Consider the following 22,874-nt stretch of genomic DNA (forward strand, 5'->3'; position numbering starts at 1 on the left):
CCAACTGTTGATTGCTTGCAAGACAAAAGTAAGGCAATTCTAGTTTTGGTGATAAATAATAGAATCTACAAACATGCATAGAGTCCCACAGAATCAAAACCGGGGCGATCTTGAAAAAAATAAGTGTAATGAATACATTGAGTGTATAACACACTAAGCAATTTGTTATTAATGGTTATTTAGTAAGGACTTTATTTGAATCTATATAATTAAAATTGAGGTTTTAACCTTTTTTTCTTCTTTAATGTTTCTTCAAGTAAGTGAAGTATATTGTTATTTTAGGGCACAATAATTGTAAGCAACAGTTGTTCTATCAATGAAGTATATGAACAGGCTGCACATGCAATATATACAGCCCTGTCAACTATGGCAATTAGTGGTTGTTACCTTTGGGAACCTAGGATCAAGATCAGATCAAGATCTGAAACAGCTAATAGTATTAAAGGCTTTTACACATGGCGACAACTAGTAAAATTGCTTATGTATTGTAAATGTTTATTTGTAGAAAGAAGCCAGTCTTCTTTATTAACCACGTGGATGTTACATTTATTATTCATTGAAACATTCTATAATACCTGTATAATCAATGACGAAACCTCCACTGCTCACAGAAGCATCACTGCGAAATGCGATGAACAGATTGTTGCTGCTGCTCTCTATTCTGTCAGGGAGCTGGGAGCCATAAAAACTTCCTATTAGTGGGCTCAGTGAGTCTGGGCCATCATAGATGTGCAGAAAATCATAACCAGGCTCAAGATTAAAGCTGGAGTAAAAGACACAGAGAGAAATGGTGAAAATAATGACAAAAGCAGATTGCTGTGCAGCTTTATGCTTTCTCAACAAATGGAAGGTGGCCAAAGAGTAAAACCTATTGCTAACAACTTGTAAGAAAACCCATTTGCAGTAGAAAAGAAAATGATGGCAACCAAAGCAACTTTTTTAACCTTTGATTGTGTGGTCTTTTTTTACTCTACCGTATCCTAGAAATAAAACAGACACAATGGACAAATTCAAAGACATTTTTCTAACCTTATTTTAATTATAATGTCTCATTAAATGATCTACAACATTATAGTTTGCAGTGAAAAGATATACTCCAATGAAGCAGGAATCAGAGGTGTAGACGGAAGCTCCTGGGCACTGTAAAAAATATTTTATTTGCTTGTCAACTTATTGTGAATATTGCCAAGGATACCTTCATTGTAGGGTATAGATATACTTTCTCTGTTACATAGCAGATAGCCCTTTGTGTCCCTATAGTCACAGGGCCCCAGATGTTATTGCACCATTTTCCTCAACTGTAGCTATGTCTATAGGATTGTATAATGAATCCAATAGTTCAGCACAATATATCAAAGTGGCAATGTTTCTGCCGGGCATGTGATATTGCATTCCTGGTTTCCATAAAGGAAGACATATTTCACTAAAAGCTTATAAATAGTTGGAGGATTGACTTGCCTTTTATGGCTTGATTTATTCTTGGGGGTTAGGATTAGAGCCCCTACTCAAAGAGCATGGACTCCTTTTCAACACTTTAGTTTCTAATAAAAATGTAATCCAGAAAATTCATAATTGATCACCAATGAGTGGTTCCACAGCATCAATACTTAATTTAACACATGTGGAATTCAGTTATAAAGATTTCAAAGGAATCCAGCCCAAAACACCATAGCTGAGAAATATTATACACTATACAGAATACATTTAGCATAAACAAATATGTTAAACAGCAAATTAGGAAGTGCTGAAATGTCTAAGATTGTATGATTTTATTAATTCATATACACATCGCTGATATGTTGTGGAGCAGTTTTATCACAACTTTCATTATATTACAGGGCCTATTTTATTTTAACTGTTGTATAAATATGCAAGACATGCTTTGATTACCTCTCCCCACCACCACCTTTCTCTATGTGGATCAAGACTCCTTTATTGAGTGAAGAACAAGTACAAAGTTGCATATTGAAGATGTTGTGGAATTTTAATAACCTCCTCCCATATTCCCTATAATGCATATAAAGATAATAAAGCTGATTCACTAATCGAGACATCCTTTAAAAAAAAGTGTTGAGCTGCTAAAAAGTTTGGTTCTTGACCTGGAAGCCCAGACATGTCCATGTTTGGAGGACATCCATTGGCTGCCGGAAGAAATGAACAGTTAGCTGCCTCTTTAAGCCCTACAGTATTACCTCCATGATCTTCTCATCATCATCATCATCAGGACAAGTTATTGCTGGACTGGGGTTGTCTAAAAAGCAGGAGGTAAACACCAGGAGCATGGCCATGTGACTGCATATGAGACTGACTTACAGAGACATTTCAGCTACAGACAGTATATTAATAAGTGACTAATCTTACTGCAGTTAAACTATCTGCACTCAATCTTTAAAGACCGAAAAACCCCATTAAATTTGAATGGTAGTGTGCTTTAAAAAACAAATGAATAAGGCAGGTGCTCTTCTAAGGTGGTATTTTAAGATTAATTTTTTTACTTAAAATGTACCTCCAATTATAGACAGCTTTCCATTAATAAATAGTATAAACAATCATAGGACACCTTGTAATATACCTTATTACAGAAATATGTCTCTTTCTTCTCTTATCAGATTTATGTATTCTCCCCCTGTTTCCTTAACTGTTTACTCACACAGAATTCACTCATAGTATCGATAGAGCAGACAGGAGATGGATTCACTGCTTCTCTGAGAGCGTAAGTTATAGCTGCCCATAGATGTCTATGGAGAGGGGGGGGGGGAATAAAGCAGGGGTCTAGCTGCTATAATGTCTCCCATACACAGCATACAGAGGAGTTTCCTGTTCCCCTATCTCTCTCAGACACATACACAGAAGCGGAAGCATGGAAGACATTATACAGCAGTAAGGAGCAATGTTACTGTGATTTTATCACTGGTGTGAGACAGTAAAACATGTACTAGAGCCAGCAAAGTCTCTGTGTGTGGGTGCCTCTCTCACTTTCCTTCTTTCCCTGGTGCTGTTTCCTCCTCCTCCTCCCCTCTGTATAGATTTTGATGGGCAGCTGTAACCTGATCTCTCAGTGTAGTTACTAATCTGTCTCCTCTCTGCTCTAGGATTCTATGAGTGAATTCTGAGCGAGGGAACAGTTAAGGAGGTGAAAAGTGGAAAATAGGAATTTTACTTTAATAAGATATATTACAAAGTTTCTTATCTTTGCTTGTACTATTGATTTATGGAAAGTTGTTTTTAATTGAAGATACACTTTAAGCTCATGGGAATTAATTTTAATTATAAATGTCTAGTAGCATATTGTTTCTGTATTATAATTTGCATGAAGTTATGTAAAAAAGGCTTCAACTGAATCTTCTATATATGATTATTTCCTTGAATTTTTTGACAATGCTCTTGTCTAGGTTAACTGATTTACCATGTCCATTCAGTGACAGATGACATGTAAAAGTACAGTGCATAAAAGTGTGCCTATTGGGGCTTCCTGAACACGATAGTAAAATAGGAGGGCTCTGCAGAGTTAATTAGAAATACCCTCTCCAAATTGATGAAAAAGTTTATGACCTCTCTATATCTGGAGCGACCCAGCATTAATTTGTCAAGCAACACATCACACTGCTCCCCAGCCGCTACAAGTTAAAAATCTAATAGAAGCTCAGATATATGTGTCTGTCCCCTAAGGACCTTATTATTACTGGCGATCTTTTCTCCATCTTATAAAAGCAAATGACTTCATTAACAAGTCCTGTCCAACATTTAATGGCAAGGAAGACATTAGCAAGATACATTAAAGACAGTTCTTTTGCTAGTGTGCAGCTCAGCACATGACTGATACAAGGTATCAAAGAGGCTTCACTAATTAGAGATCATTGGGAGCTGAAAGATTGCAGCAAATTATTGTAAAAACAGTTTCTGGAGTCACAAAATACAGTCAAGATATTTTCTTTTCTTTCCAGTTCAAGTGTGTTTTTAACATTAATCCCATCCTCCGGCCAAAGCAATCAATGTTCCTGCTATGTGAAACAATAGTTCCGCTGTAAGCATTACCTAGACAGCCTGTCTGTATTAGTGAGGTGCAACATTCACAAATCTCCCTTTCCAATTACTTCTGAATTGTATTGCGGATTCAGAAGGGCTCTTGATAAGGATTCAGTCCAGGTGTGTATTTAGCGGCGTGGCAATTTGTTTAATCGGCCACTATCTATTGAATTTTTCCAATAGTTAACTGCTGATAATATTTATGTTCCCCAGTCCTGGACTCCTCTTCAGTTCCGGGGAGATGCCAGCATAAGATCATGAGTGCGGTGGTGCCTGGAGCAGAAGAGAAGTCCTGGAGCGAAGAGGACAAGTATAAAGTCTGAAGTCTGAATTTAAGGGTTTGGTCTGGAGTCTGAATAACTTAAGGGATCTGGTCTGGGGTCTAAATTTATTCCTGTTGTAATAGAGGCGGGCGATAGCTGCAGAAGTAAGGGGCCAAAGATGACTGGGTAGTAAACTCTGCAATTGTTAGGAGAAGTCATCACAACGGTATGGCCCAGATGGAGAATAAAAGGAAAGAGAATGTTTACAATCAGAGAAGACGTCACCTGTGACTCACTAGATTTACAGAGGCCCTGTCGGATCTCCTGGCATGTCTGTTTTAGTGAATACTTGTATTACCCAAGAAATAATAATACTGAAGCACCTTTTTTTTTAGACCTCTGCATTGTGCCGTTCCTCTGTTATTCATCTTGGAAATGTATGAAGAAGGCTACATGGAGACTTTTTGTAACACAACTATTTAACTTTAACTATAGCGCTACCTCTGCTCACTAAAACGTATATGTCCTCTTTAATTTGTATGTATTGTACCTGTAACTGCGTTTGATAAGTACTGTTTTCTCTTGTATGGTCTACAGTGTGATAATATTTTGCAGACCAACAGTGTAGAATTTGTATCTGACCACTATATGGTCACTGTATGGCAGTATTACTGGTTATATTGGGAGCTTGTATAGTGGTGGCCCATTTATGTCCTTGACCATGTGATTAGGTATTTCTATGTTCCACTTGTTTTTCCTTCTTGCATTGACAGTGTGGTTTACACATTTAAGGGAGTGTTGAGGGGCATAACCAAATAATGCAAAATTCACCACTGGATCTGACCCTTATACTGTCAGATCAGAAAAGAGGAACATTGTATAGGACAATGCTATGAAAATTACTTCTTTTGATTTACTTTTTAAAATGTATAGGAAAATATTGGAAAAAATTATATTGTAAAAGACAAAAATATGTTTATAGGCTATTTATTTTAAATAACAACCCATATGTAATCTATATAGTACAGTGTGGGCTGTATGAAATGTTTACCTAATGGTTTGAGAGAGGTAATAAAACTCAATTGCCATGATTAATGACATAATGCAGGAGTTAAAGAGAATATGCATCATTATCACAGTATACATATAGAATTAATGTTCATAAAAATTTGAGTAACTTTGTATATACATTCCTTGCTGGCTTTAAGTTTGCTCTAGTAATTTGGATTCCGGGAAGTGTAGTCTTTACACCAGGCTGTGTACATTAATATGATTTAAGAAAAACGGTCCCACTGCATAATATGAGCTCAGCTAAAATGTAAAGCTAATAACGAGCTTGTTGACTATTTCCAATGATGACCAGCAGAATTATGATGCCAGCTCTGGACTACATTGCAGGCTGTAACTCAGGACAAAGTAATCCATTGTATTTACAAAAGTTACTCAACTTTCTATGTAGATTTCATTTATATTTTAACCTTTAAAATAGCGCCCTGTAAAAAGGGAATTAGAATAAGAAAACTCCAACCCACTGTTCGTAATTGCTCTATCTCTATGATGTGCCCCATGTAACATGGGCAAAAAGCGCTGCATTGATGGCATCATTGTTCACAAGTCACATAGGAACTACCTAACTTACTGGGACCAAAGCATTGAAGCCTTGGTAAACTTTCTTGTGTAATAGTAAGGAATTATGGGATCTCTTTTGAATACACACAATGCATAGGTCTGGAGATTCTATATATAATCCTGGATTTAAAGTATTATTCGGAACTTTAAACCATTCACAGTTAAAATTGACATAAATATGTTGCTTTCTCCATACATATAAAGCTGTTTTCAGAATTCTACTGGATGCCCTTGGAAACAAACAGCAGTTAAGCTCCACCACAGAATTTCTCATCTAAGCTCCCACAATGGCAACAGGAAACAGCAGAATTCTGAATTTTGATTCTCTATTCAAATCTAAAGCTGAAAAATCAATAATCAATATGAACCCCTCCATTATGGTACCAGGTTTTGCCACTCAGCAGAGAGGGGGTCTGGTGTTTGATTCCCCTTCCACACTTTGCCCATGACCCTTGGACCAATTCCCAACCCCCATGTTGGAAAACAGTGCCGTTTCAATTGCCACCCAGTAGCAATGAGGCTACTAAGGCTACCCTGTCTCAAAAGGCCCCATTGCAGCCACATGGCCTGTTGCGATAGTTTGTACACCCTGGATACGTACTGTAATATATCTTAGTACGCCATGCTGTGGAAAATTTGTTCTACCGATCAGAGTAAGCTGATTAAAATATATATTGCACTAGTTTTACAAATTCCATTTTCCTTTGTCTTAATAGTGCCAAACTGTAGTATACTAATAAAACTTACGCGTTGAATGAGAGTGCAATCACATAGTCAGAAGACACGGTCAGCTTCCAGTCGCACTCTTTTAAAGGTGGATAAGGCTCAGGGTATTGAGGAGACAGGATCACCCCTGTTGGTCCAGTTAAATTTCCACCACATGGAGCTGAAAACAGAAGAATAGTACTTTACCTGTGGTTTCTCAAAAAATAAAACACTATATGCAAACAAATATTACACTTCTAGAGGTCAACACACAAGGGTAAATGACTATGTGGATGTGCAGTATATTATTCTAACATAAATGTCATTCATGCATAGCATTATAATAATTATTGAAGTTATTATAATTTTGGCTGACATCAGCATTTTCATAGTAAAACCAATTTCAAAAATACAATGAAAGTATCTCTAGGCTGAAAAATAACCTTTGTTGCAATTAGTTTATCAGCTGAAGTGGAGAGAAAACTTGCCGGTGTTTATTGCAGTTACAGAAGCTTTTTATGTCAAGCGGACGGGAAAATCAATGTGGTGGGTCTGATCTACCAGAGTCAATCAGTGTGTTGAACATTCGAGCTATCGATTTCGGAATATTTGCTTACAATCTTATAACAGAAGTAACATTGAGCCAATAACAGGCAAGATTCACTGCTCCCTGCCTCAGACCCCTTAGCTTTAAGAAGACACCATGTTATGCATCTTCACTCCCATCACATCTACTTAATGAAGCATTTTAATGGCTTAGATATACAAAGCTGCGTATTCCGATACCTAACATGATAAAAGGCTCTTACAGCCAAACGTCTACGCACTAAAACTAGTAAATTACAAACAAACGTCAAGTCTTATAGAGACAAAGAAAATGTCTTACGGAGGCAGCTTGTCTAATGGTTTTTTTAATGTCATGAGAACAAATTGCTAATACGTGGCAAATATCACATAGAAATATACATATATATATATATATATATATATATATATATATATATATATATATATATATATATATAAAATGACATGCATGGCCTAAAGCTTGTGGGCCTGAGGTAATATATCTGGATGGGTCCCATGCTATATACAATTACGTAGTTGTTGGACTTATGAATATGAGATGTTATCGGTCCTCCACTAGTAGTGCTTTTTTGTACTTTAAGCCCCCTTAGACATAGTAAAAAACCTATTAAAAAAAACCCTCATTAAGAGGTAGCCCGGGTACGGTCTCTGTACCCCCTACAGTTATGCCATTGATAAAACAATTTGTGCAGGTGCATATTTTGTCTATATTTGGGGGGGCCATGTATAATATGGTTGGTAATGAAAAAATGAGGCACAATGACATTCATCAAATATTTAGTATTGCTTCAAAAAATATTTTAATTAAATTAATTATTAAGTATTGCTATGGGAAACTCCCCTAATTTTGCCTCATAGACTGCAGTTAAAACGGTCCGGCTTACCAATGCAGACTGGAGGGTTGGGGTTCCAATAGAATCTATCCGCAATCTGAACACAGTTGATCTTGGATTCGCCCTCTAAAAGGTAGCCTGGGTCGCACTGGAATACAATGGAATCACCGGCATCACGACTGTCACCACTTCGGCTGCCGTTTTGAGGTATTCCAGGATCATTACAGGAAGTAGCGGTAGTAACTAGGAAAAGCAAACAGACTTTAGGGCTTCCATTAAGTTATTATTATTATTATCAATCATTTCTGGCCTATATCTGTGTCTTCTCAAAGCCATTTTATCATCTAAGCACAGATGTTCATATCATTGCCTTTTAAAACGCAAAGGAAGATGTGCACATAGGCAAAATATACGATATCTAATAACTGATCTCATATATACCAGTAAAACTAGGCTTTGAATGGATTAAGCACAAAAACTAGCAACTTTGCTGTTAATATCCATGCATCACAAACCACACCACTCTGTGTATTAATAAAAAGTGTATTACATAGAATAAAATAAATTAACTACCACAATAAGCACAATGGAGATTGGTCATTAAATGCTACACAATGTCCTCTGCTGCAGAATACATCAACCCACAAAGAGTTATCTTGGTTATCATGTCTAACAGAGCAGCATCAATGACTACGTGGCAGCTCAGAGTACATTCTGTAAGCAGATAATACATTTCACCTCTATTTGCAGTGGCTTATAACATGGACATAGATTCAATTTATTGGAGACAATACTGAACAATAATGTCTACAATGAGATGAGCGAGGGATGGGGACAATCATCTCCAACTTTCAGCATGCTATCATTTCTACATTAAAAGGTGCAGGTTCAGCAGGGAGGGGAGCCTGTCAGAGGCTAAACGCCTGATTAGCTTTCTAATCTAATCTGATATTAGAGAAACATTATTTTCTCGCTGCTTCAAGAGGCCTGTGCTTTTTTATAGTCTTCAGGGAGAAGGAGACACTTGATGACAATAAGTTCATGAATATAATTTATGTGGAAGGCATACCTTATGCATGCTAACATCTAAGGAAGATGGGTCATTGTAAACAAGGGTATAAAGACATATAGTACACATACACAAATATATATATATGTATATATGTATGTATATATATATATGTGTGTATATATACTCATATATACACATAATACAAGTAGAGAATAGCTTTGTCCACCTTACATACATCATAGAACAATCTATCTATCTATCTATCTATCTATCTATCTTATATATATATATATATATATATATATATATATATATATATATATATCTCATCTATCTCATACAGGGGGGGGTTAAAATGACAGCCGGTTCGCAGAACCGGGTGAAGCGGGAAGCCGGAACCGGTCTGGTCCCATGCACTCAATTGTATCCGCATCCTTAAGACGCGGATACGATTGAGTTGACTAGCGCTGCCCTGGCGAGGCACATTATGCCTCACCATTCGGCGCTTTAGTGATGATGCAGTCGGCGCGATGACGATGACGTCATCGCGCCGCTGCATCGTTCTGATGGGGGAGGAATGACATCGCTGGAGGATGGCGCAGCAACAGGACAGGTAAGAAAATTTGTTTTTTTCCTTCTACTGTGGGCACTATAGGGCACTACATAGGGGACTATACAGGAAACGAGAACTACAGAAGACTATATAGGGAACTAACTACAGGGGACTATATAGGGAACAGTAACTACAGGGGACTTATCTATAGGGAACGCCACAGGCGGCCCTATCTACAGGGTAACGCCACATAGGGCCCCATGTAACGTTCCCTGTAGATAGGGCCCCCTGTGTCATTTCCTGTGGAAAGAGCCCCTTGTGGCGTTCCCTGTAGATAGAGACCCCTGTGGCGCTCCCTGTAGATAGAGCCCCCTGTACCGGTCCCTGTAGATAGGACCCCATGTGGCGTTCCCTGTAGATAGGGCCCCATGTGTCGTTCCCTGTAGATAGGGCCCCATCTACAGGGAATGCCACAGGGGGCCCTATCTACAGGGACCGCCACAGGAGCACAGGGGGCTCTATCTACAGGGAGAGCAACAAGGGGCTCTATCTACAGGGAATGCCACAAGGGGCTCTATCTACAGGGAACGCCACAAGTGGCTCTATCTACAGGGAACGCTACAAGGGGCTCTATCAACAGGAAACACCACAGGGGGCCCTATCTACAGGGAACACCACATGGTGCCCTATCTACACTATAGAGGGAACGCTACAGGGGGCACTAAACAGGGAACGCTACAGTCAATGCCACAGTGGGCACTATCTACGGGGAATGCTACAGGGGGCCCTGTCTGCAGGGAACGCTACAGCGGGCACTATCTACGGGAAACGCTACTACCTACAGAGGGCTCTATGGGGAGAACTATCTATAGAGGGCTCTACTGGGAGCACTATCTACAGAGGGCTCTACTGGGAGCACTATCTACATAGGGCTCTATGAGGGGCACTGTCTACAGGGCGCACTGTGTGTGGTGCATTAATTTACAGTGTTTGACACAATTTTATTCTGGGGCACAGTGTATGATACTATTATATTTGGGGGCATAGAGTGTGGTACCATAACAATTTGCTCTTCGTTTATAGGTTCAGAAATGTTTAAAAAGTGAGCTTTCGAAGACATCTGAGCAGCAAATTTACCCATTTCCGCAGAAATGGGTGATGGCCAGGAGACATCACAGATTTCTGGACCAGATGGAAAAGTAAAGAGAACAACTAGAATCTGAGAAGCCGTCACCGGTCAGTCTCTAAATGTAAATGTTTATTCTCCCTGTGACTGCTCAGTACTGTAGTCACTGTATGATCTGCAGCGAGATGATGTGTGTATCGTTCTTTTTTGTGAAACAGCAACTCCCAGCATATCCTTACCATCGTTCTGACTATACTGGGAGCTGTAGTTTTATGCCGTACAAACTTATATGGCAGGGGTTAAACGAAATTTGCAAATTATCTCTGTACTGAGCTGTATTTGTACTGGTGCTGTATATATGTACTGAGCTTTGTTCTGGTGCTGTATATATATATATATATATATATATGTACTGAGTTTGGTTCTGGAGTTGTATTCATCATAACAACCAAGCTCAATACATATATACAGCACCAAAGAGAAGCCCACCACATATATACAACTCCAGAACTAAGCTCTGCATATACATACAGCACCAGAACCAATCTCAGTACATATATACAGCACCACAACAAAGCTTAGTACATATATACAGCACCAGAACAAAGCTCAGTACATATATACAACACCAGAACCAAGCTCAGAACATATATACAACTCCAGAACTAAACTCTGCATATAAATACAGCACCAGAACCAAGCTCAGTACATATATACAGCACCACAACAAAGCTTTGTACATACAGTGAAGGAAATAAGTATTTGATCCCTTGCTGATTTTGTACGTTTGCCCACTGTCAAAGACATTAACAGTCTAGAATTTTTAGGCTAGGTTAATTTTACCAGTGAGAGATAGATTATATATAAAAAAAAAGAAAATCACATTGTCAAAATTATATATATTTATTTGCATTGTGCACAGAGAAATAAGTATTTGATCCCTTTGGCAAACAAGACTTAATACTTGGTGGCAAAACCCTTGTTGGCAAGCACAGCAGTCAGACATTTTTTGTAGATGAATGATGAGGTTTGCACACATGTTAGATGGAATTTTGGCCCACTCCTCTTTGCAGATCATCTGTAAATCATTAAGATTTCGAGGCTGTCGCTTGGCAACTCGGATCTTCAGCTCCCTCCATAAGTTTTCGATGGGATTAAGGTCTGGAGACTGGCTAGGCCACACCTTAATGTGCTTCTTTTTGAGCCACTCCTTTGTTGCCTTGGCTGTATGATTCGGGTCATTGTCGTGCTGGAAGACCCAGCCACGAGCCATTTTGAATGTCATGGTGGAGGGAAGGAGGTTGTCACTCAGGATTTGACGGTACATGGCTCCATCCATTCTCCCATTGATGCGGTGAAGTAGTCCTGTGCCCTTCGCAGAGAAACACCCCCAAAACATAATGTTTCCACCTCCATGCTTGACAGTGGGGACGGTGTTCTTTGGGTCATAGGCAGCATTTCTCTTCCTCCAAACACGGCGAGTTGAGTTAATGCCAAAGAGCTCAATTTTAGTCTCATCTGACCACAGCACCTTCTCCCAATCACTCTCAGAATCATCCAGATGTTCATTTGCAAACTTCAGACGGGCCTGTACATGTGCCTTCTTGAGCAAGGGGACCTTGCGGGCACTGCAGGATTTTAATCCATTACGGCGTAATGTGTTACCAATGGTTTTCTTGGTAACTGTGGTCCCAGCTGCCTTGAGATCATTAACAAGTTCCCCCCGTGTAGTTTTCGGCTGAGCTATCACCTTCCTCAGGATCAAGGATACCCCACGAGGTGAGATTTTGCATGGAGCCCCAGATCGATGTCCATTGATAGTTATTTTGTATGTCTTCCATTTTCTTACTATTGCACCAACAGTTGTCTCCTTCTCACCCAGCGTCTTACTTATGGTTTTGTAACCCATTCCAGCCTTGTGCAGGTCTATGATCTTGTCCCTGACATCCTTAGAAAGCTCTTTGGTCTTGCCCATGTTGTAGAGGTTAGAGTCAGACTGATTAATGGAGTCTGTGGACAGGAGTCTTTTATACAGGTGACCATTTAAGACAGCTGTCTTTAATGCAGGCACCAAGTTGATTTGGAGCGTGTAACTGGTCTGGAGGAGGCTGAACTCTTAATGGTTGGTAGGGGATCAAATACTTATTTCTCTGTGCACAAAGCAAATAAATATATATAATTTTGACTATGTGATTTTCTTTTTTTTTTTTTTATATAATCTATCTCTCACTGGTAAAATTAACCTAGCCTAAAAATTCTAGACTGTTCATGTCTTTGACAGTGGGCAAACTTACAAAATCAGCAAGGGATCAAATACTTATTTCCTTCACTGTATATACAGCCCCAGAACAAAGCTCAGTACATAAATACAGCCCCAGAACAAAGATCAGTACATATATATCAGAACAACCAAGCTCAAATCATATATATATATATATATATATATATATATATACACACGTACTGAGCTTGGTTGTGGTGCTGTAAATATGTACTGAGCTTGGTTCTGGTGCTGTATATGTGTACTGAGCTTGGTTCTGGTGTTGTATATATGTACTGAGCTTGGTTCTGATGTTGTATATATGTACTGAGCTTGGTTCTGGAGCTGTATATATGTACTGAGCTTGGTTCTGGAGCTGTATATATGTACTGGGCTTTGTTCTGGTTCTGTATTTATGTACTGAGCTTTGTTCTGGTGTTGTATATATGTACTGAGCTTGGTTCTGGTGTTGTATTTATGTACTGAGCTTTGTTCTGGTGCTGTATTTATGTACTGATCTTGGTTCTGGTATTGTACTTATGTAGTGAGCTTTGTTCTGGTGCTGTATATGTGTACTGAGCTTTGTTCTGGTGCTGTATATATGTACTGAGCTTGGTTCTGGTGCTGTATATATGTACTGAGCTTGCTACTGGCACCATATTTGTGGATTAGCCGGGAGAGTTGTCGCGACTTACTGCGCATGCCGCACTGTCTTCCACCCTTCTCATGTGCACAGCCTAACTAAATGGGCTGAACACGCTTAGGATATTGAATGTGCGCATATAGGCCTAATACGTAATGGGTGAATTTAATATAATGTGTGGGTAGGGCTGTACGCTTATGTAATTATATAAATAGTGTGGCAATCCACACTAAGGGCCAGTTCACACAGAGTTTTTTTTACATGTTTTTTGACGCGGAAACCGCATCGGAAAATGTGCCAAAAAACGTCCGAAAATGCCTCCGATTGATTTCAATGGGAGGCGGAGGCGTTTTTTTTCCCGCGAGCGGAAAAACAAGCAGCGGGAAAAAGAAGGGACATGCCCTATGTTCGGGCGTTTACGCTTCTGACCTCCCATTGACATCAATGGGAGGCAGAAGAAGCGTATTTTGCTGCATTTTTTGCCCGCGGCGCTCAATGGCCGTGGGCTAAAAACGCAGCGAAAATCGGCGTGCAGGAAGAGCAAAATCTGCCTCAAAATTCCAAACGGAAGTTTGAGCCAGATTATCCTCCTGCAAAAAACTCTGTGTGAACACAGCCTAAATCTATCTATCTATCTATCTATCTATCTATCTATCTATCTATCTATCTATCTATCTATCTATCTATCTATCTATCAATCTATCAATCTTTGTATCATTTGGCCATATTTCGATACACAGGTAGTTTAAGACATGTTCGGGGCTTTCATATGGGGAATAGGGGTTTTCAGCCAATGATCAGCTGTATTTTAAAGGTTTTCTATGGATTGGAATGTAATCCCCTTTACCGTAAACTTCTCATAGTCCATTGTTGAAGCTGATGTCTATATCATCAGCTACAATGTGCTCAGGCACTTCCCTATTTCTCAATTGCTTAATTTGGCTTGATAATTCTTTACATGTATGGTGAATGTATGTGGAGATGCTGACTGCATTATAATTTTACAACATTTTAGAAAATGTTTTATAATTATTAACGTATCATTCTTTTTCTCAAATAATGACTTAGATGATGCGGCCTGTTAGGCAGATCTAGAAACAGTCACAGTATAAATATATGTATTTTTGCTTTTCACGTCCAAGTAACAGGAGAAGTAGCAGAGCAGACCGCAGATTTGTTTGGTGTTCTCAAACTTCTCTTACCTGAGAAATGGATAGAAAATCCCTGTTTGCTAGTAAAGAAATCAGTATTGAACTGCAAAGTAACAGAATTAAAAGTGCTATGTATGTCTGGAGGAAAAGTGGAACCGCTCAACTCCTTCATGAGAATACCACTCTCCATGGATCCATCCCATATCTTCAGAACATCATGGACATCCTCAGTGTGGAAAACAGTTATGTGTAATCTAGGATATAAAATATAAATGTTAGATTGGTAAACATGAGGTCAGATAATTGGAAGCAAGAAAATGTTCATGATATGGCCTGTAATATACTGTTAAGATGGTTGGCTTCAAGAATAAGTAGGCCTCTATTCCAATACATGTCAGACTCCAGTAAACATGAAAAACAAGGGTGTTTAAACCATAATGGCACCTGCTACCGCTGTGAAGCCTGATCACCAGTGAACTGCCACTACCTCGCATGTACCACTGCTCACGAAAGCCACCAGAACGGTAATATACTCTTTTACAAGGAGGACCAGCACCACAAGTGGGGGCCATTTTGACTTTTTCATGTTGACACCTCTCCGCCATATTCACACCCCTAATGATAAGAACTAACCTTACTGTACACTGATATTACTGAGGATTTTTAATAAAAATAATATGTGAAATATGGTATATAAATTAAATCTAAACATTGTATATAGTGTCATGCATTTATATCGCATAAGTTGGAATAAGTATAGGATGTAGTTGTATACCATACATATGTTATTTTAATTGTACTTTGACACTCAACTTTCTTTTTCAAGTCTTACAGCGTCCTATACAGACATATTTGCCAGACATTTTAAATTGACTTCCCAGGACACCTAGCCACTCAACAAAGTATCACAGGCCTAACTTTTTTGTAAATACGATATCAGTAGAAACTGGAATACGATTCTAATCATAAAAACATTATATATATATATACATATATATATATATATATATATATATATATGTGTGTGTGTTTGTGTGTGTGTGTATATATATATATATATATATATATATATATATATATATAGTTCAAGCATAAAAAGATAAAAAGAGTGGCGACAGCACATATAGATGGTTTTAATAGAGCATGTATTTACTCCAGTGGTGCAACATTTTGGCTTTACAAGGCATATTTCAAGTATATAATAGCTGAAACTTTACATCACTGAAGTAAAGGCACACTCTTATAAAACTGTGTGCTTGGATTATATGCTGTAGTGGGTGAAACAGACCAAATCCACCAAATGAGGAGCCCTATCATTTCAGGCCTATCGGTACTTCTTAACAACTTTATATACCCCATCATTTCAGGCCTATCGGTACTTCTTAACAACTTTATATACCCCATCATTTCAGGCCTATCGGTACTTCTTAACAACTTTATATACCCCATCATTTCAGGCCTATCGGTACTTCTTAACAACTTTATATACCCCGTCATTTCAGGCCTATCGGTACTTCTTAACAACTTTATATACCCCATCATTTCAGGCCTATCGGTACTTCTTAACAACTTTATATAACGTGATACAGTTGGTTGGTAGCATTTGGGCAAGTACCTATTGTTGATTAGTATGCACTAGCACATGCAAGAAACCCTTTAATTTAATCTGCTATCTATCTATCTATCTATCTATCTATCTATCTATCTATCTATCTATCTATCTATCTATCTATCTATCTATCTCATATCTATCTATCTATCTATCTATCTATCTATCTATCTATCTATCTATCTATCTATCTGTCTGTCTGTCTGTCTGTCTGTCTGTCTGTCTGTCTGTCTGTCTGTCTGTCTATCTATCTATCTATCTATCTATCTATCTATCTATCTATCTATCTATCTATCATCTATCTATCTATCTCATATCTATCTATCATCTATCTATCTATCTATCTATCTATCTATCTATCTATCTATCTATCTATCTATCTATCTATCTATCTATCTATCTATCTATCTATCTATCTATCTATCTATCTATCTCATATCTATCTATCTATCTATCTATCTATCTATCTATCTATCTATCTATCTATCTATCTATCTATCTATCTATCTATCTATCTATCTATCTATCTATCTATCTATCTCTATCTATCTATCTCATATCTATCTATCTCATATCTATCTATCTCTCATATCTATCTATCTATCTCATATCTATCTATCTATCTATCTATCTATCTATCTATCTATCTATCTATCTATCTATCTATCTATCTATCTATCTATCTATCTATCTATCTATCGTCACCACAACTCTTTTCCACTTATAGTACATATATCTATTTAAATGGCGTCAGGTCCTGGGTGTGACTGCAATAATCGCATCCCCATAGCTACAGAAATCCTGTCACGCCCCCTGCATTGGTCGTCCCCAAGAGCATCTTAAAGAGGACCTCTCACCACTCATGACATGTCTGTCTTAGTAAATAGTTGTAATCCCCATAAAATAACAATTCTGTGGCATCTTTCCTTAAAACGGTACATGTGACTGTCTTCTGTTATTCCTCAAAGAAATGTATTACTAAGTTGAAAACAGGGTGTTACCAGTTGGAGGTGTGTCCTTACACAGACTGACAATATCCAATCAGGGCTGACAGAGTGGGACTGTGTAGTGACACACCTCTTTAACAAGGGGAATGGTAACAACCAGTTGTCAATTTATTCATAAATTTCAAGGAGGAACAACAGAGGAACAACACAGCGCACAGTTTTAAGAAAATATGTCTTAGAATTCTTATTTTATGGGGAATACAAGAATTTACTAAAATAGACATGTCAGGAGAGGTGACAGATTCTCTTTAAGATGCTACTGTGAGACAAGACGATCTAATAATGCTATATAACAACATTTGCCTTTTTATTTCAGCCAGACAGACTTTAAATAGATCCACTTCTGAATTCTCTCATTATGGGCTAAAATTGAATGATCCTTATTTCAATCCTGGTATAGTTTTTCTTATCTTACGTGTAAAACCTATGCTTTGCTAAATGGGCCAATGATTTCTAGACACTGAGTCCACACAAGGCAAGTCTTTTGACAAAGGACTTCCAACCATCACATGAGAAATTAAAAACCCTTTGTGGTTGTGTGTTATTACACTCTTGTCAAATCTCTGCCGGCTTTGTCATTGATTAGCATACATTGTACCCAGATAGCCATTTGCATTTATATAGGACTTTTATCCAAAATTACATCCAACTGTGCTGTACAATCTTAAACAGAGCAAAGGGGATTTCAGAGATCAGCCTTAGCACGGGCAGTGAAATGAAACCCGCAGATTCAAACCGACAGTCTGCTAACTATCTGCCCCCAGCCTGTCCCTTCCACCCTGGATGACAGTGACACTAAGCCATGAGGGACTCTCTGACCGAGTCTGTCCTCTGTGGTGATGCATGACAGTGACAGAGTGAGAAGGGTCCCTGCAATGAACATGTGTCTTGTGTCTATAGTGACACTGATCGGCTACGAGGCTTCCTCATTGTGTTCTGTCTTTACTACAGATATTGTATGTACTGCTTCATAAAAAGAGTATACGCATGCATTACAGATTTCTCTTCTACTTTATAAACATAGAAACAGAACGAAACACCACGTTGAAATTGTGTTAGATGCAATAACTAAAAAGAAGATAAGTAGAAATAAATCATTTGGAATATAAAAAATAAAATAATATAAATAAATAAAATACATTATTTTACGTTAATCAATATATAAACTCCAAAAGCATTTATAATGAAGGCTGGGCACGGATTACAACAAAAACGTCCCCCCATAATTTACCATACAGGCAGCTCCATATGATTGATCATACACAGAAGAACAAAGAAGAGCCATAAAGCCAATTAATATAAAAAGTAGAATTTATTTAACACATATCACAGACAAAGTTTAAAAATGAATAAGGACAAGACACTAGTATGAGCAACGGAGCAATTATTAGCACTTGCTGAATAGTATCTATGGATATAAGGGCTATATAGACAATTCTATAGACTGTATAAAGACCCAAAAGCGGAATTAGCCTATTATTAATCAAAATGAACCCTGTAAATATATTCAGTGGGTAGAAGAAAAAAAGGGAAGGGAAAGTGGAATAAAGTGACAAGTGCATTAGAGTATCGTTTGTATCCAACAGCCTTACCCATAGCAGCAAGAAAAAGTAGTAGTCAGTGCTCGCTCCTTCACATGAAGGGGCTCCTTCACATAGGGGTTCATGTGAAGGAGCGAGCACTGACTACTACTTTTTCTTGCTGCTATGGGTAAGGCTGTTGGATACAAACGATACTCTGATGCACTGTCACTTTATTCCACTTTCCCTTCCCTTTTTTCTTCTACCCACTGAATGGAGATTCAAATGTCCGCAATGAAATCCGCTGATGTTATGTGTGTTGCGTTGCGGATTGGTTTTACGAACAGGATATTTCTTCATCTGGACCGATGTATTTCTAGGTCTATAGCCAGACTGAGATGGAATGTTTTAAAAGACAGCAGGAAGTACTCTTCACCTGAATACGCAACGGCTAATCCGCAGAAATTTACTGCACATTTTAGGCAAAGGCGCAATGGAATCTGCAACGCAGATTATGTGAGGAATTGATGCGGACAGTGTCGGCAGAAATACGCCACATCTGGCCATGCCCTTACAGTTTTCCATGGAAAAAAATCTTCTGGGAGATTTAAAAATAAACATTTCTGCAGCCAGACCAGCTTAGTGCATTAGTACGCGGTGGCTGATGTTTATGAAAAAAGGACTTTTGTGGTGAGTCAAAAAATGTAAGATGCACATTGTTCAGGAAAGTCAACCTTTTACATATTAATGGAGTAGGACATGATTACAATGAAAATTAATTGATGTATTCATGGCATGAATGGTACTTTATACCTGCTAGAGCCTGATCAAGATGGTTTTAATGCTGGTAGTCCCCATGATCAGCTGCAAGTTACATGGGGGCAATGTAATAGGTCTACATAAACACCAAAAGCCTAACAGGATAGCAGTTGAAACTTAGTTTGCTTCCTTAGGGGTATGTTCACACATCACAGATTTGCCATCCTTGGCAGAAATCTGCAGCTGACAGTTTGATTTCTGCCAGCAGAAACGTGCCTAATTCAATAGGGCTAATCCGCAGCTCTTAAGCGCGGAAGTCACGACAATAATGAACATCCTGCAGATTTTCAAAATCGCAGCTCATTCACTATTCGTGCGGATATTTTTCTGAGCATGTGAATGGTGTATAAAAATACCCCATTAACATGCATTGCTGGGGGAACCAGAGTGAATTCTGTCAGGATTTAGGCACGGAGTCCATGCCCAAGTTCTGACACAATCCTAAATGTGTGAAGATGGCCTAAGTGTGCACTGTTTTCAATGAGCATCCTACATTGATGAGAGTTATGCTGGACTCTTGGCTTTAATTAATGGAGGGGATTTCCCAAGTGTAGAACCGGACCTAAGCCCATCAGCTAAGTCTGCCCTTACAAGCAATATGACAAGGAGTTGACAAACCCTAAAATTTGTTCTGTTAGCTGTTAAATTGAAGGCCCACATTTGGGCAACTTATATTAGTTTATTGCATGACTGACAATTCCCTTATGTACTTGAATAAATCAATTAAGTCAAGGAGGATCTTAAAGGCTATGTAATCGCTTGAGGGCATTTGTTTATTAAATGTATGTAATAATATATTTTTATTAAAAATGATGCTTACTTTTAGAGAGGCAGCTTCTATGCATCCAGTTTACATACTGTAGAAGCTGCATCTTGGCGCTTTCAGCAGTGTGCTGAAGTGACGGCTCAGCTGATAGCGACCACAATGTACCTCTGACAGCTTATCTAACCCTAATACCGATCATATCTAAGTTGTTCAACCCTACTGTATAATCTCCTCCATTCTGCTGCTACTTCTGAGAGTGTGCTACAGAGAAATTTGGTAACAGGATTCTCATCTTCTATGTGTGCAGTGTATAAAAGACATGATAACCAGTAGGCTCCGCCCACTAGATCAAAAACGTAGAATTAGAGAAAGCTGCTAAAAAAGGCTGAGTACAAGTCATATAATGGCCAGAAATAGCGTTATTTCTCATGTACATACATATGACTGATTATTCTGAATTGTCACCTGAAAACTTAAAAATTATTGTTATGTGGATGTTCCTGAAACTATTGGTTCCAACCATATAAGAAATAACATATACAGCATAAATTACACTATATGAACAAAAGTATTGGGACACACCTCTTAATCATTGAATTTAGGTGTTTCAATCAGTCCCATTGCCACAGGTGTATATGCAATGTTAAATACTTTTGTGTCAAAAAAGACAAAAGTATAGAAGGTATGATACCTCTCGTCCAAAATCAGTGTCTGACCTCACAAATGCTTTTCAGGGTGAATAAGCAAACATTTCCACAGACACACTGTTTTAGGACGCTGTTTTAGCTGCAATGGGGGCACCAACTCCAGCTAATGCCTATGGATTTAGAATGGGATGTCATATAAGTTCTTGTAGGTGTATTGTGTAGGTGTTCCAATACTTTTTGTCCATACAGTGTATACAGCTCTCAAAGTACATCCTAAACGTATCCATAGGGCTCCGTGATCCCGACCGAAGCCTACACCTTTTTTGACGGATGGAATCGCATAGTAGTCTACGCTTTTCCATCCTGCCGGATCTTGCAGAAAAAAGTATACTGCGCGGTACACGTTTTTTTTTTTTAACACCAGAGTCTATGGGTGATGTTGCCACTGTATGTCATACGTTTCAGGTAAATTTTTAACGTATACGTCATTGGCTTTTCTATAGCCTTTCAAGACGTATAATTCAAACGAATACCATTATAGTCAATAGGCCACGGATATGTTAAATTGATGCCTAACTGTGGCATCAGTCACCCATAGACTTTAATGGTATTCGTTTATTGGATGTGTAATGAACTCCCATGACCCTAATTCATGACGTTTCCAATTAACGAATACTTTCAAAGTCTATGGTGACGGATGCCCCTGTTTGGCATCTGTCACAGCCTACGTTTAACATATACGTCAGGGGCCTTTTCATATGATGGGAACATAGCCTTACTGTTTACTACTCAAACACCCTTTATACTGTATAGTGTTGTGTCCTTCTGATACTATAGCTTACTTCTTTTCAGTATGGGGCCAAATAATGTGATCTTTGACTTGCATCTCATGATTTAATGCACTGCAGATTTTGAAGCTGAACCTTTTCAAATTTTTGCAAACTAATCTTTGGACGCAGTTTCCATTTTGCCATGAAGTGGTTAAATAGTTGAAATTTATCCTCCCATTCCCCAGGAACAGCGTCAGAGTCTTTGCTTGGCACGGAATAAATTTTCTAACAAATTATTCCATTTCCTTCTCCGTCCGTCACACACAGTTTATGCCTCGTGAAAAGTAATAAGAGAGCCTGATCTGAAATTCAATTGTTCAATTTCTTTGTGTGCGCGATCAACGGAGGGATTCCTGTGCCATTCCTAAGAGCTATATCTGCCATCAGAAGATTGAGGGCAATATTCGGAAATGATAATATAATCAGTCCATCAAGCATTTCTTCTAAAGGCATTTATAGGTTTTAACATCTAAAATATTAGATATTGTCAGATTCAAAGAGAAACACTCAAAACTAGTAATACACTGGTGGAGTTCTATCACGGCCAGAATTGTCACTTAGTTACGAGTGCTGCGAGACCCTCTGGCAATGAGCATGAACGGCTATAGGAAGACCCTCCATTCTCTGTTATTAGCTCATAAATCTTGGCAATCTTTTACATTTAATCAACTACAACCTTCTTTGGGCCTTTAACAAAGCTCCATCGGCCCAGAAATGAAGCATAGTGCCATTGAGGCTAATAGAATATTAACTTCATAAACCAGTATTACATACAAGTTGTAAATTATGCAGAGATTCTCTATACCTCATAAATGTTCCCTTACTTGTAACTCCGTTACAGAATTAGCCATTTCACACTAAGCACATGTATTACTTTTGCATGTAGC

General features: G+C 38.4%; 1 protein-coding gene across 3 annotated transcripts in view; it reads right to left on the reverse strand.

Annotated features, from left to right (window-relative positions):
* The window catches only part of CSMD2 (CUB and Sushi multiple domains 2), an 897,842-nt gene that overhangs the window by 159,102 nt on the left and 715,866 nt on the right, over positions 1-22,874 (reverse strand). For all 3 annotated transcript variants that reach the window (XM_075853183.1, XM_075853184.1, XM_075853185.1), the window contains 4 exons: positions 14,841-15,043; positions 8,096-8,287; positions 6,666-6,804; positions 576-763 (listed from right to left, as the gene is read on the reverse strand). In XM_075853183.1, coding sequence (XP_075709298.1) covers positions 576-763; positions 6,666-6,804; positions 8,096-8,287; positions 14,841-15,043 — 722 coding nt within the window. The remainder of the gene's footprint in view (positions 1-575; positions 764-6,665; positions 6,805-8,095; positions 8,288-14,840; positions 15,044-22,874) is intronic.

The sequence above is a fragment of the Rhinoderma darwinii genome, chromosome 2, assembly GCF_050947455.1.
Source record: "Rhinoderma darwinii isolate aRhiDar2 chromosome 2, aRhiDar2.hap1, whole genome shotgun sequence".
Lineage (NCBI taxonomy): Eukaryota > Metazoa > Chordata > Amphibia > Anura > Rhinodermatidae > Rhinoderma > Rhinoderma darwinii.